The following is a 14,712-nucleotide window of genomic DNA, read 5'->3' on the forward strand; positions in this document are numbered from 1 at the left end:
GCGGTAAGCAGCCCTCAGTGGTGAAAGAACAGGTTAAGGACTATTTAGAAAAGCTGGACATGCACAATTCCATGGGTCTGGATCTAATGCATCTGAGGGTTCTGAGGGAGTTGGCTGATGTGATTGCAGAGCCATTGGCCATTATCTTTGAAAAGTCGTGGCAATCAGGGGAGGTCCCGGACGATTGGAAAAAGGCAAATATAGTGCCCATCTTTAAAAAAGGAAAGAAGGAGAATCCGGGGAACTAAAGACCAGCCAGTCTCACCGCCGTCCCTGGAAAAAAAAAAATAATAATCAAGAAATCCATTTTGAACCACTTGGAGGAGAGAAAGGTGATCAGGAACAGTCAACACGGATTCAGCAAGGGCAAGTCATGCCTGACCAACCGGATTGCCGTCTGTGATGAGATAACTGGCTCTGTGGATATGAGGAAAGCAGTGGACATGATATATCTTGACTTTAGTTTTTGATATGGTCTCCCACAGTATTCTTGCCAGCAAGTTTAAAAGTATGGATTGGATGAATGGACTACAAGTTAGATAGAATGGACTATAAGGTGGCTAGATCGTTGGGCTCAACGGGTAGTGATCAACAGCTCAATGTCTAGTTGGCAGACAGTATCAAGCAGCATGCCCCAGGGGTCAGTCCTGGGGCCGGTTTTGTTCAACAGCCGCATTAAAATCAGTAAGTTTGCGGATGACACTAAGCCGGAGGGGGGTGGGGGGGAAGAGGTAGATACGCTGGAGGGTAGGGATAGGGTCCAGAATGACCGAGACCAATTGGAGGATTAGGCCAAAAGAAATCTGATGAGGTTCAACGAGGACAAATGCAGAGTCCTGCACTTAGGATGGAAGAATCCCATGCACTGCGACAGGCTGGGGACTGACTGCCTAAGCGGCAATTCTGCAGAAACGGACCTGGGGATTACAGTGAACAAGCTGGATATGAGTCAACAGTGTGTCCTTGTTGCCAAGAAGGCTAACAGCATATTGGGCTGCATTAGTAGAAGCATTGCCAGCAGATTGAGGGAAGTGATTATTTCCCTCTATTTGGCACTGGTGAGGCCACATCTGGAGTATTGCGTCCAGTTTTGGGGGGCCCCCCCACTACAGAAAGGATGTGGACAAATTGGAGAGAGTCCAGCAGAGGGCAACGAAAATTATTAGGGAGCTGGGGAACATGACTTATGAGGAGAGGCTGAGGGAACTGGGCTTATTTAGTCTGCAGAAGAGAAGAGTGAGGGGGGATTTGATAGCAGCCTTCAACTACCTGAAGGTTTCCAAAGAGGATGGAGCTAGGCTGTTCTCAGTGGTGGCAGATGACAGAACAAGAAGCAATGGTCTCAAGTTGCAGTGGGGGAGGTCTAGGATGGATATGAGGAAAAACTATGTCTCTAGGAGGGTGGTGAAACACTGGAATGGGTTACCTAGGGTAATCTCCACCCTTAGAAGTTTTTAAGGCCCAGCTTGACAATCATCCTGGCTGGGATGATTTAGTTGGTGTTGGTCCTGCTTTGAGCAGGGGGTTGGACAAGATGACTTCCTGAGGTCTCTTCCATTCCTAAACTTCTATGATACAATAAAAGTATGCAGTTTATTAATTATTATTAGTAGTATTACCATAGCACCAGGAGTCCCATTCATGGACCAGGATCCTACTGTGGAAGTTGCTGTGTGACCAAAACAAAGAGTCCCTGTAAGAAGTTTGGCCCAATTTCTGAATTACTATTCTTGGTTCTTTTAGGGTTTGGGGGACTTAAAATCTCTGTCAACCCATACTTAAACTTTCTCTCAACTCTAAAGGACTGCGCACACTACCACACACGCACACACTCTCTCTCTTCTCCCACTCTCTCTCAAAGCATATGTTTGGCATTTTACAGTAAGAAGGGAGATAAGAATGCAGAGGAAGAAAAATTATTTTTAAAACAAAATGTTTTGTTTTTATAAGTCACAGTTTGTTCTGTTGCTGGAGTGTTCAATACTTCATTGTTTGCTGGAGGGAAAGAAAAAAATATTCTGACCTTTAAAAAACAGTTTAAAAGTGGTTAGGTAGAGAAGAATTAATCTGATGTTTGCATAGTGAAGGATCTTCCTTACTCTTGTAAATGTAGCTCATTCCTATTGAGCTCAAGGGGTGTGATTCTGATATATGACCCTGATTTATGCTTTCCTTTTAAATTTTTGATAACTCTCACAGATTCCAGGATGTTTTGTTTATCGCAAAACATACAGACCCTTACAGTATCTTATTTTTGTGCCCTCAGGTGATGGTCCTAATCAAAAAGGTCTTTCTAGCTTGATTCTTCAGTTTTGGCTTTAAGAAAAGTAAGCCGCCATTTTGTTAGTTTTTTAAAAGACTGACTTCAAAACTCTAGATGGTCAATTACTTATTGTCTGTCTGTGTCTTCCAGGTCTGCATGTAGGTTTTTTTAAAATTAATAACTCCACGGAGTTGCTCCAATCCACCCCAAGAGCCCCACTCTAATCCTTTAGGAAGAGTTTCCTCAATTCTTCTCTGTCCCTTCACATCATCTCACCAGTACCGATGCTCAAGCCTTTATGCTGCATAGCTCATACCATCTGGAACAGCCACCAAGTGCCTGTCCCTCTGCCTTTTTATCTGATTTAGACTCTTAGCAAAAACTTCTTTCCTCCATTGCCTGTACATTTTAAATTTCCTTCCCCCTCAATTATTAACCCTATATAGTAATTTGCTATACAGCATGTTAAGGACATGAAATTAGTTATCTTGGAATACCATTTGTAAAATTATTTTTAAGAGTTGTTCATTGATTGTGTTATAGGAAATATTCTCAATTTCAATTATTTTACACTCCTGTAATTCTACCACCAATAAAATTAAGCTGTTAGTTTAAAAATCTTGAAATAGGCATATCACGCATATAAGCACAGAAAACCCTAAATCAAAAATGCTAGACATGGATCCAATGTCGGATCCATGCAGAACAAAGGTTTACAATGGATAATTCAACCACGTCGGCTTAATATTTTTACGTTTGAAACCACCTCCAGTTACTCCTTTTCAACATTTACATCAATCAGACCAATAGTTTTATTAAACATACAGGTAGGGCATTTGCATAAGCCATTATAAGAGAGAAAATGACACACCCTTTGCAAAATCCTCACAGGGTGAGTATTTGACAATGATGAAGGCAGGAAGGCAGCAGGTGGAAATAACTCATGTAACGAATACATGTTACATGCTGTGTTGTTGTACTTGTGTTGGTCCCAGGATATTAGAGAGACAAGGTGGGTGAGGTAATACCGTTTATTGGACCAACTTCTGTTGGTGAAAGAGACAAGCTTTCACGCTTACACAGAGCTCCTCTTCAGGTCACCTTAAAAAGAGCTCTGTGTAAGCTCTGAAACTTGTCTCTCTCACCAACAGAAGTTGGTCCAATAAAAAGTATTTAACAGCAAATACATAACATTCAAAACATTTTTAACTCATTATTTACATGAAGAAGTTCTCCACAGCTTTATTTCCTTATAATGTCAGCTGACTCAAAACTACAGTCTCATGAGATAATTACATATATTATACATGTTTTTATGCAAGGGTGTTAGCACATTTTGCATGCCTCTACAGCTAATCTCTGCTCCCTAAATCTGCCTCCTTTCTTGAAGGACTTAAATCCTAAAGGATAAGGGCAGTTATAAAGATAATTCTACTTATAAATTTATTTTTCATTTTAAACAAAAAGCTGTGCTCTTCTGATAAATACAGAAAGGCCACTAAGGATCTAGGAGAATTCAATGTTCTTTTCCTCTTCAAAAATCAATAAAAGTTCACTGTGCAAATGGAATATGTCAGAATCAGTGAGGATTGCATCAGTTTTGCTGGTGCACAACATGAAAGTCCTAGATTCTTTTAAAAAAAAATCCAGATTTTTCTTACCTTTGCCCAAAAGCAGCTGGTCATGCATTGTACTAGTCTGCTGAAATCTAGATACTGAGGTTCAACACTCAGTGTCAATTAGTCAGGTTGGATCTTACAAGTTAATTTCTTGGTCTGAATGAAGTAAGGCAAATATAAGGCAAAGGACCTCTTTTTGGGTAGTCCTGCTTCAGGAGAATAGTATGTCATTGTAATGCACACCTCCAATAGAACGACTGTAACTATGGTGCAGGGAAACCTGCAGTAACTTCACAGTCCAATATAACTAGAATCTTAGTGGTAGAGAAGACCACTAAGTCTTGAAAGAGGGCAGCAAACATTTTTTAGGGCAGTGCATGGACCCCCATGGGCTACCTGGCTTCCTTCATCCCTATAATTTTCTTTCTTTCTGCCCATGTTCATAAAAGGGGAAAATACAGGGTTACAAACCGATCTTAAATATGCCAAATTCACTGAGACTTCAGGTTAAAGCTTCTAAAAAACTGGTTTTCCACTGCCTCACTTTTTCATAAAGTTTTGTTCAAACGGATTTGAGTGTTGTCTGGCACGTGGAATCCAATACTTTTGACTAAAATTACGCCTTTTCATTTGGGAAAGAACCCACAAAAGATTATCCATTTTTGAGAGTGGTTATACTTAGAAAACGAACCCTAAAAAGTTGGATCTTGATATTCCAATGTCACATTCACTCAATTTAGAAAATCAAAACAACATTCTTAACTATCATGATTACAAACACAGCTTGTTATCTAAAAATAAGTGTGGATTTTTAGTCTTCTAGATTACCCAAGAGCGAAGGCTGCAGAATCTGAGCTTCATGGGCATTTTGCTGCTGCTGCTGAAGTAGAATGTGGGAAAGCTCTTCTACTATCAGCTTTACACTTCTGACAGCAGCTGAACAATTTTCTTAATGTTAATCTAACTACATGACTAAATCAGGCAAGGACAGAAGCGTAGAAACCTGTTTTGTTTTTAATCTAAGAGACTAATTTTTTTGAACATAACCACATTAATTTTCACTGTGGAAGTAATGATAAATATCAATTTGACATTTCATTTTAAAATGTTAGACAATCACACATTTATATTCGGTAGTAAGAAATTAAAGATAAAAACTGAAATGCCAATAAAAAACAAACACTGTTTTTTAAACTTAAAAACAAGAACAGTTACTGCAGAGTTTTTTTTCCTTCACAATTTTAGCCAGAAACATCAGTTGAAATAATAAGTTGCAAGCATGAAAAGTTAAATTATAACAAGGAATGCATCTATGTTGCAGTGAAAACAAACAAACAATGAGAGTTTAAGCTACACTAGTACACTGAGTTTAGAATAGTGCAAAAGGGCGAGTCAATATAAACATTAGCTGGACCTTGCTGTTTAAGGAGCTAGTTACTGGTATATGCCACACAGACTGAAGCCTAGGGGGAAACAAAAAACAAAACAAAACAAAAAAACAAAAAACAAAAAAAAACCCACCAAACATTGGGTTACAAGGACTAGTGAGGGATTCCAGAAGGATGGCTCACCCAAGTTGTGTCGTTTTGTCTTCGCGTGCTCGTGAATATGTTTCTTTGTAAAACAGCCAAAGAAGACACAATAGAGGCAAGAGTGGAGTCTGTTCAGGTGGGCACCACACATGTGACAAATGCACGACTTTGCCTGAAATACAGAAATGGACAGTAATTATGAACAGGAAAAACCTGTTTACACAGGTCAGCATTCTGTTAGCTTCTTTATAAATGTAACAGATGGATTAGAGTTATCTGGAAGTAGAAATAAACTCCAAATGAGCAGTTAATTGAGTGTCTGAAGTATGTCAGAATGACAGCAGGGATAACTGAAGTTCTGTCTCTACAGACCAAGTGAAACTACAGGCAGTGACAGTACAAACTACTCCACTGCCCCAACACATTTCAAAACTCTGATGTGGAGCAAGTCACTTCTAGGAATAGCTAACATCCATACCTGTTCACAGTTGCTAGCTTCTCTATTGTGTATACCAAAGATGGTGTCAATTGCAAGATGTTTTTGACATCTTGCATTTGGAGATGGTACATCACCAACTGACTTCATATAGGCCAACCAGCCACGTAAGTCTTTTGGTCACTAACTAATCTGGGTTGGGTTTGAAGCAAGCTTTTGGAGGATTAAAAAGACTCCATTTCCCTGCGCCATCCAGTCCAGCAAGATATTTAATGACAATTGATCTGGGTCATTTGAAGCGAAGAAGCACACAAATTTAACATGATAGTTTGCTCTCCTATTGCTACGGTACATTTTAACTAACAACCCTGGGAAAGAAGTGCTCAGAAATTGGAAGGTAGATTTTTAAGTCCTGATCTGATCAGAACTTCTTTAAAATCGATATTCCATATTTTTTATTCCATTAAGTGCCCAACTCAGATATGTCAATAAATCCCTTGAGAGACTTCTATTATTCCTAGCTGGATGCAAACAAATACAAAGAATTTAGGGATCACAAGGCCAAGAAAGCACAACAAACTATTTAGTAGTAAATATTTTAAGTTTCATGTTCTACCCTTGGTTACACACTGGTAGCCAAAATTATTCAAGCTTAAATCATTCCTTCGTATCAGAATGATGGGGACAACAATTCTAGCAACAAATGAGTAAATTAATCTAGAAACCAAGAGAATGGTGTTGAAATTCAGATACCCACTTCAATACGGTGGTTTAACTATTCTGTAACAGCTCAAAGCTACAAAATCCACTTCAAGATAATAGACGCGCCACTACAGTCAATGACTGTGGAGACAGCACTTTTTTATGCTGGAATCCAACGATAAATTTTCCAGATGTTAACTGATCAAATACAAAACTCGAGGCTAATTTTTAAAGGCAATAATCCACTAATCTATACAGTATGTATGATCCCCAACAAATCCCAAACAGTCCACCATTAACAGTATTTGCCCAGGCTGCCATATTTGCTGCCACAACACTAGGTGTAAAAATCAGCCAAGTAGTTTACCATCTAAGGCCCTGTGACTTATTTTTAGCTCTTTCAAAAGTGGTCTTAAATCTTGAATCACACATATTGTGAGTTCAAAGTTCCCAAAAGTCCTGTTAGATGAAAGTAGATCAGTTAAATCTAACAGCGCACACATACAATAAAACATTTTAAATTAGGACAAAAACCTACCACCACCACCATTTATATGTAAAAAAAAAAAAAATGCTGCAAATCTGTCAAACTGATGTTTAAACAGTGCTCTTTGGCTGCAAAAGCTAAATATGATCGACCTATCCGTTAGAGATTGTTGCTATGACAACAGCTCAGACTCAGACTAGCAACTGGCTATTTTACTTCTTAGCAAATTGTAGATGAGAAAAGTCTTTTAGCATTAAATGTATTGTAAATACAAGACAGAATGAGTGTGCAGAAACTGCTGAGCATCTTACAGTTTTACTGCCCTTTAACACATCCCATCATAAATACTCTTCAATTAAGTCATTTTAATTCAGTCAAAATTAAGCAGAACAATGAAACAGTAAATTAATCTAGTATAATTATGGAGGTAATTCACAATCTTTTTTAAAAAAATACTACAACCTATGTTAGCGTCTCAAGAGTTAGAAAGTCTTCAACATGGCTGGGCACTATTCATGTACATTATTGGTACAGAAGACAGTGGTGACTAAAAGTAAGTCCTTACTGTTAAAATATTCTTCTGCCCAGTCTCCAAAAAAGACCTACTCCACAAGGCATAGTAAGCTATGAATGCAGAGCATGGCACACATAAGGAAAATGGTAATCACAAGTTTCAGAGTAGCAGCCGTGTTAGTCTGTATCCACAAAAAGAAAAGGAGTTCTTGTGGCACCTTAGAGACTAACAAATTTATTTGAGCATAAGCTTTTGTGAGCTACATCGGATGCATGCAGAGGAAAATAGAGTGGGGAAATAAACATGGGGAAATAGTTTTACTTTGTACACAAGGCACTTTATAAATCATTCATTAGCCCAGGATAAATAAGCCAATTTCTCTATGGCTGCTATTTTCTACACTCGGTATTGCAACACACTCAACAGGAGTTAAAGGAAAATGGCAGGCATGACAAATGAATTGGGTTGTTGACACACACTAGTGTCTTCAACTGTTGGAAGTTTGTTTTAATTTACCACCTAAAGGATAGCAAATCATCAAAACACTGGTGCAGAAAGTTAATGTAGCAGCCTGACAGTGTCCTGAATTGACAGTCTTCCTTTGCATGCCAGTTTCTATTCCAAAATCTCTTTCTGGAGTAGCATGGGCTTCAACTGCAGTGAGAGCAGCATGTTGGGTACATGGTGAATTGGTATAGAAAGCAGTTTGTGTCATTTATCAGCGGCCCCTAAGCAATGTAGAAGATTTGAACAGCAAAGTTCTGTCCATGTCCATGTGGACAGTGGCTATAATATAAAAGACAGACTACAATAAAGTTGTGCTGTTGTAAATCAGTCCTCTATATTGCCAGCTATTTGAGAAGTAGGTAAAAAACTCAATTTTCACTGAGCTGAAAGTCAGAATAAATAATATCCTTTATTTAAAAGTTTTCAGGGACAGAGATTTAAGGAATTTTGCCCTTATTTCCATGCTAAACAATAAATTGAAGCATATTTGGAAGTCAAGCTGTTTTGAGACCTGGGTTTGGAAATCACCCAAAGACTTTAGATCTCCTGTGGCCAGTGACCAATATTTCAACAGATTCATTAAATGAGAGGAAATAGATAATACAATCAAGAAGAATGGGGGCAGCTTGAGCGGTAAATGATCTCAAGCTAGACTATTTAATACAAGTACATGGCGTAATATTTAAAGTCATTCCAAGAGTCACGGATGTGCTGGTAATATTTTAGCAAGGTCTGCCCAAAATTCTTTTGTCTTGCGATATTTCTCCATCAGTGATGTGTGCCATAGAAGACAGGGAAGAACCAGAAATCTACACTTGTTTCTCCCATTTTAAACACATTCCCAAAACCACCCAAACTAAACACCCCCCATATACACAAACACAGAATAAAAGGTGTGAGGGGATAAGAAGGGAATAGCACTTGCTTTTTTTAAATGTATGTCAAAAGCACCTAGTGCCTTTGGATGGGTGCTTTACTTCTCCAAAGAATAAAAAAAAGTTATGCACACTTCTTATACCTAAGCCCAGCAGATAAAAGTACTCGTTACAAGGTGGTATTCAGTAGTTTCCAAAGAGGGGTGAACTACAGAGACAAGGAGGAGCCACATTCATTTTGGTAACAGAATTTTGACATGGGGTTCTTCTGAGCATCCAACAAGTATTACAGTAATTATTAGGCACGAGAAAGGTGTAACTCCATAATAAAGAAGGGAAACTTTATCAATATACATTTATCAAGAAGCTAAATGGCGCCTGGCAGTAGATTTTTTTAAAAAAAAATACCAAACCAGCAAACACCATCATAATACCAGGAGGGAGAGTACGTTTAAGTTAAAAGTTCCTTTGCTCTAACATCAGAATTACTGCTACTAAGGGCTTGGCTACACTTGTGAGTTACAGCGCAATAAAGGAGCCCCGGGCACACTAGCTCACTACCTCTCCACACTGGCAAGGCACGTAGAGTGCTCTGACTCTGCGGCTACAGCACTGCTGGTACTCCATCTTGATGAATGGAATAACATTTGCTGCGCCCCCACTGGAGTGCCGCAATGCCAGTGTGGACAAGGTGTTGCATTACTGCGCTCTGATCAGCCTCCGGAAACGTCCAATAATCCCCTTAAGTCAAGTGGCCTCTCTGGTCATTGTTTTTGAATCACTGTAGGAATGTGGATATGCCCTTTGAAAGCTCTGTTTCTGACAGCCGGCATGCTTATCTGCTCCGAGACAAAGCAACCATTAGTGGGTGTGAGTGTGTGTGACAGAGAGAGGGGGGGGAGCGGGGGGGAGAAGGGGGGTCTGCTGCTGTCTGAACTTACAAGATAGCAGACTGACATGTCTCAACCCCCAAAAACCCACTCTCTCCCCCCGCACATACACTCAACACACTCCCTGTCACACTCCACCCTACCCCACCCCATTTGAAAAGCACGTTGCAGTTACTTGCATGCTGGGATAGCTGCCCATAATGCACCGCACCCAATGCCACAAATGTGGCCACGCCAGTGCGCTTGAAGCTGTCAGTGTTGACAGACTGCAGCGCTTTCCCTACTGCACTCTACAAAGGCTGTTTAATTCAAAGCACTCTACATCTGCAAGTGTAGCCATGCCCTAATAGTTTGCATTTCTCTAGCACCTTCCATCTGAAAATTTCCAAGGGCTCTACTAACAAGCAAATTCAGCCTCAACACCTTCTGAGGTGGGTAAATGTTCTCAATCCTCTCTAGCCCTAGCCCCACACCCTTGCCAATTTTCCAGATTCAAGGCATGAGTTACAGAGAGGTTAAGCATCTTGCCCCAGGTTGCAGAGGAAATCTGTGGCAGAGCCAGGAATAGAGAACTCAGGTTTCCTGAATCCCCAGTCCTGCCACTCATGTGTAAACAGAAATGAAGAGCACTGTATACCCAAGATTTTGTTTTTTTAATTGTCAAGCTATCTGAGAAAATACACCTAGTATCTGAATCAAACAGAAAGACTCCCAAATTGATTTCAGTGAACCCTAGGTCAGGACCCTTGTGGGAGAAATTAAATGCTTCCTCAGCAGATAGTAAGACCTCAACTGATCGTAAGAGTCACGTTTACTTTAGTATATATATTTTAAATAAAATGCTCTAGGTTCATCTATACTGTTTATTATTTATAATTCTTTCACTAACCTTCAACATGTAGATTGTAGTATCTGTAAGCACTTTTTAAATTCTTTTGTAATTTCTTTAGTCATTCATATTACAATCAATATCCTTGTGTTTTGTACAAGGACAGTACACAAGAGGCAGCGGGAGGCATGTGAAGCTGGATCCTTTTCCCTGTGCCTCTTTCTCAAATGACAAATACATAAACAGTCACAAAAGACTATGGTACAACAGATCATTGGCCCTTTCTACAAACTTGAGATGCAGGCCGAAAAGCAATCCTAATGGTGACTTTTCTTTTGCGTTAAAGCCTTGGGGCAGGAGAAAGTCAATATTAAACCAAGGCAGGCAAGATTTATTACCCTGGAGGTGACAGGAGTATGCTGAAAATAATGAACTCAGGTCAAATCTGCCTTGTGATGTTTCTGGCCATCTTAGCAATCACCACTTTGCCTGCATTTATCACAAGACTCTTTGCATTGCTTCTTTAAAACAGATAAACCAGGAGCCCTTTCTTTTCTTTGCCATTAACCCATAGATTATATTTTATAGGTGGATTACATATAGCCAGGAACTGAAGAAAGATTTGAAACCTAACAATTGGCTTTTCACTTCTGAAAAGCAGAAGTAATTTTCTAACAAGGAACTGATTCTATAACTATTTTGTGATCTGACATCTCACCACTTCTAGTAATATAAGGATGATTCAGAGCAGATCCGGGAGACAACATGTTTTTCATGCCTCAACATTTTTTTTTCTAAACTCGATTAAAAAAAAAAATTGTTCACTCACTTCCTGGGAAGAAGTTAATCACCACTATCCCTCTTCATAAGAGAAACTAATGTATATGTTTGGGGAAGACTTTTCCCCTATATGTAATTTTTTTATCCAGTCCTACTAGGGTTGTATATGCACTGCATGCCCGTAACAGCATATTTCATGTGCATTTAGAAAACACACAGGAAGTCTGACTCCAAAATAACAAGACGATTTAATGAAATATGGTTACCTCCAAAATTGTCTTATTCAACAGATTTATTCAGATTTTTTTTTTTTTTTGCTGTAATAATGGATTAGTTATAGGTAGCAAAGGAGTTTAGCCATTTCAATTCCACTACAAGGCAAATCTAAAACTGAATAATTTGTTCTGTACTGGTAGGTTTGTTCCCACTACTGTAACACCAGAGACAAAATACATCACGTGTATAATACACTGTCAACTTTCTGCTTATGAGGGCAGGATGGGGGCAGATGGAAAGTGCCCTTAGAACTTTCCTGTAAAGAGAACATCTGGCTCCAATCAGTTGTGCACAAGTTAGAACACCGAAATGCTGTTAAGTTTATAGTTAAAAATGAAACAGCCTACCTTGTTAAGTCACATCATATTTCTCAATTTAAGCATGAATTAAAATATACCATTTCAGCCACCTACACAGCATAGTTTGCTCTCCTGTTCCAATTTCTGGGGTCAGTGAAACAGAATATTCTGTCTACAATGAAAAGCGAAAAAAGGGAAACTGAAAGTGTTGCTCATCATGCTGTGAAAGAGGCTCAAGTACAATGTTCTCAGGCAACTCCTTGTCTTCACCTTACAGAGACCGTCAAAACTTCTTCCTCCAGTACACCTTCAACCTACAGAGAATGCATCTCGGCTGGGGTAGGTTGCGCCTGCCATTATAAGAGAGACAGAATTCCAATTCCTCCTGTAGAATATTACCTGAGTGAAACTTAACTATTGGAACATCAGTGTCTGTTTACTTTGGGTTTTTTTCAAAACAGTGGTGAGATTAGCCCTTCAGCTGCACACTGTGAACTACTATAAGCCAAGTTTTTTTCTGCAATCTTGGTTTTCTGATATTTTTCAGTTCCAAGCCTTGTTGCTTTCCCTTTATTCATATCAGAGGGAGAGAGGGAGAGAGAGAGAGAGAGAGACTGACCGACCAAGCCAAGGGAGACCACAAGGAAGACAAAATTCATAATGCTGGATGCTACTGCTGGAACATCTTGGTGAAAAATGCCCTTAGTTCTAAAGAAAGATCTTGGGTTAGGCTACAGAACTGGGAAACATGAGAATGGCCTTCCATTATCAGTTCAAATAGTAAGTCTGGCTTACTATTACAGATCTTGGACAAGTTATTTGAGCTCTGTGACTCAATTGCCTCACCTGTAAAATGCCAGAATTCATTAGTGTTTGTGAGATGTTCTAATACCATGGTGATGTGTGCTACAGAAATACTCACAAATTAATAAAAATCAGGAAAGTGTTTTCTGTACCTGCAGTTGGTTTGTTATAATGGTAGCATTCACAGCTGGTTTTCCTTGCTCACCCGCCATCCACAAAGGCAGTTTGGTTGAATAAATCGGTTTGGTCCAGGCTCACTCCCTTTCTCCCACCCACAGCTAGAGATCTGCTGTTGACACAGAAATAAGAGCTGTCTTGAAATGATAGAGAATGGATTCTGAGTACTGAGGCTCATTCATATAAAATGTATCACAAAACTTAAGATGAAAGTGAAACACCCAGGTCAGGTGAATCCTTGTGTCTTTGGACAAAGAAGTTTTAGCTAGGTCATTCAGACAATGGTAAATGTAGATGTTTTCTCTCTCTCTTTGAAAGGTAAACTGTTCATGGGTAATGGCCAAAGACTGAAAAGGCACTGCCACTAATTGGTGGTGTTGACCCTGGATTGAAGATCTGGAAAACTCATTGGTGGCAAGACGTAGAACATGCAGATAAACCTCTGTTAGATCTATGGAACACATGTAGTATAGAGGGGCTATTTCTTAACATGACAGTGTAAGAAAGACTGAGAATCCATCTGTTAAACTGTCTTCCATAAGGATCAGTTGAGAGCAGATAAGATTAGATCCAGTCTGGTTCTTCAATTCTAAAGGGCCACCAACACCTTTTGAACAAACACCTCTGTTTTGCCGGAGACCATGACGAATCTGGACTAGTTACCCTGGAAACCTTCACGCAAAGAAGAATTCTCCCTATGTCCAGCAAATTCTGAATGGATCGATGATCTGCTTGCTTTTCTTCACCAGACTGAGCAGGAGAATAAGAGGAAGTGAAGTGGGCTACTGGCAATTATAACCTACCTGAATGAGCCTATTGGTTGGTTGTGGTGACAGCCCAAGAAAAAGTATTTCAGCCCCTCTGAGTTGGCAAGGATTCATTGTCTATTGCTTTTATAAGGAGATTCTGGGACATCTTCACTGAATGGTAGCTGATCTAATTTCTAAATACTACCACGTAACAAACGGACAGATTGGCCTGGTTTGGAAGAAGGTAGATTATAAGATCTGGTCTACATCTAAAATTTAGCTTGACCTAGATACACTGCTCAAACGTGTAAAAAACTTCACACCCTGTGCAAAGCAGTTCAGTCGACACACAACTAGGTCAGTGGAAGAATTGTTCCGTCAGCCTAGCTATTGCCTCTCAAGGGGGTGGATTTACTACAGTGACGTAAAACCCCCTTCCATCCCTGTAGTAAGTGCCTACACTACAGTGGCATAGCTTCAGCTGTGCTGCTGTTATAGTGTAGGCAACACCTCAAGTAGTCTGAGCCCAACAAAAAGAGGCTGCAACAAGGTTCCTCTTAAAAGTTTTCATGTAAAAAGCTCCACTGTCCACATGTTAGGGTATTACGAAGAAGGAACCTAGTCCTAACTTGGTAATATCACATGCAATATCACATAATAGGGCTGTTTTGATAGATTTCATATGCTGTTTGGAATTTTCCAAAGTATTTCTTTAAAAGGATGACAGAGTTAAGAGAACACGCTCCTTGTTGTGATCAAACATGCCACAGCTTCTTTGAGGCCAATGAAGGAAATTTCAATGCCTCATTTCACAGAGCTGTCAATCTTTTTTGTCTACGAAGATCTTTGTGTGCTCTGGTCCAGCCTACATGAGTCACTAGGATCTTCCAGGAATCATTATTTTGCTTGCTTAGAGTCAGGAAGAACAATCAGTCCTAACGACACAGGGAAATTGTTACTTTTGTCCTGATAC

At 39.6% G+C, this 14,712-nt stretch overlaps 1 protein-coding gene across 3 annotated transcripts in view; it reads right to left on the minus strand.

The window, feature by feature from the left end:
* USP22 (ubiquitin specific peptidase 22) overlaps nucleotides 1–14,712 on the minus strand; it is a 196,300-nt gene that overhangs the window by 108,381 nt on the left and 73,207 nt on the right. For 2 of the 3 annotated variants that reach the window (XM_084641403.1, XM_084641402.1), the window contains exon 2: nucleotides 5,454–5,586. In XM_084641403.1, the coding sequence (XP_084497529.1) occupies nucleotides 5,454–5,586 (133 nt within the window). Of the gene's footprint in view, nucleotides 1–5,403; nucleotides 5,587–14,712 lie in introns of those variants that run through there. The other variant, XM_084641404.1, reaches the window with a different exon arrangement.

The sequence above is a fragment of the Lepidochelys olivacea genome (assembly GCF_965140295.1).
Source record: "Lepidochelys olivacea isolate rLepOli2 genome assembly, chromosome: 10".
In the NCBI taxonomy this organism is placed as follows: domain Eukaryota; kingdom Metazoa; phylum Chordata; order Testudines; family Cheloniidae; genus Lepidochelys; species Lepidochelys olivacea.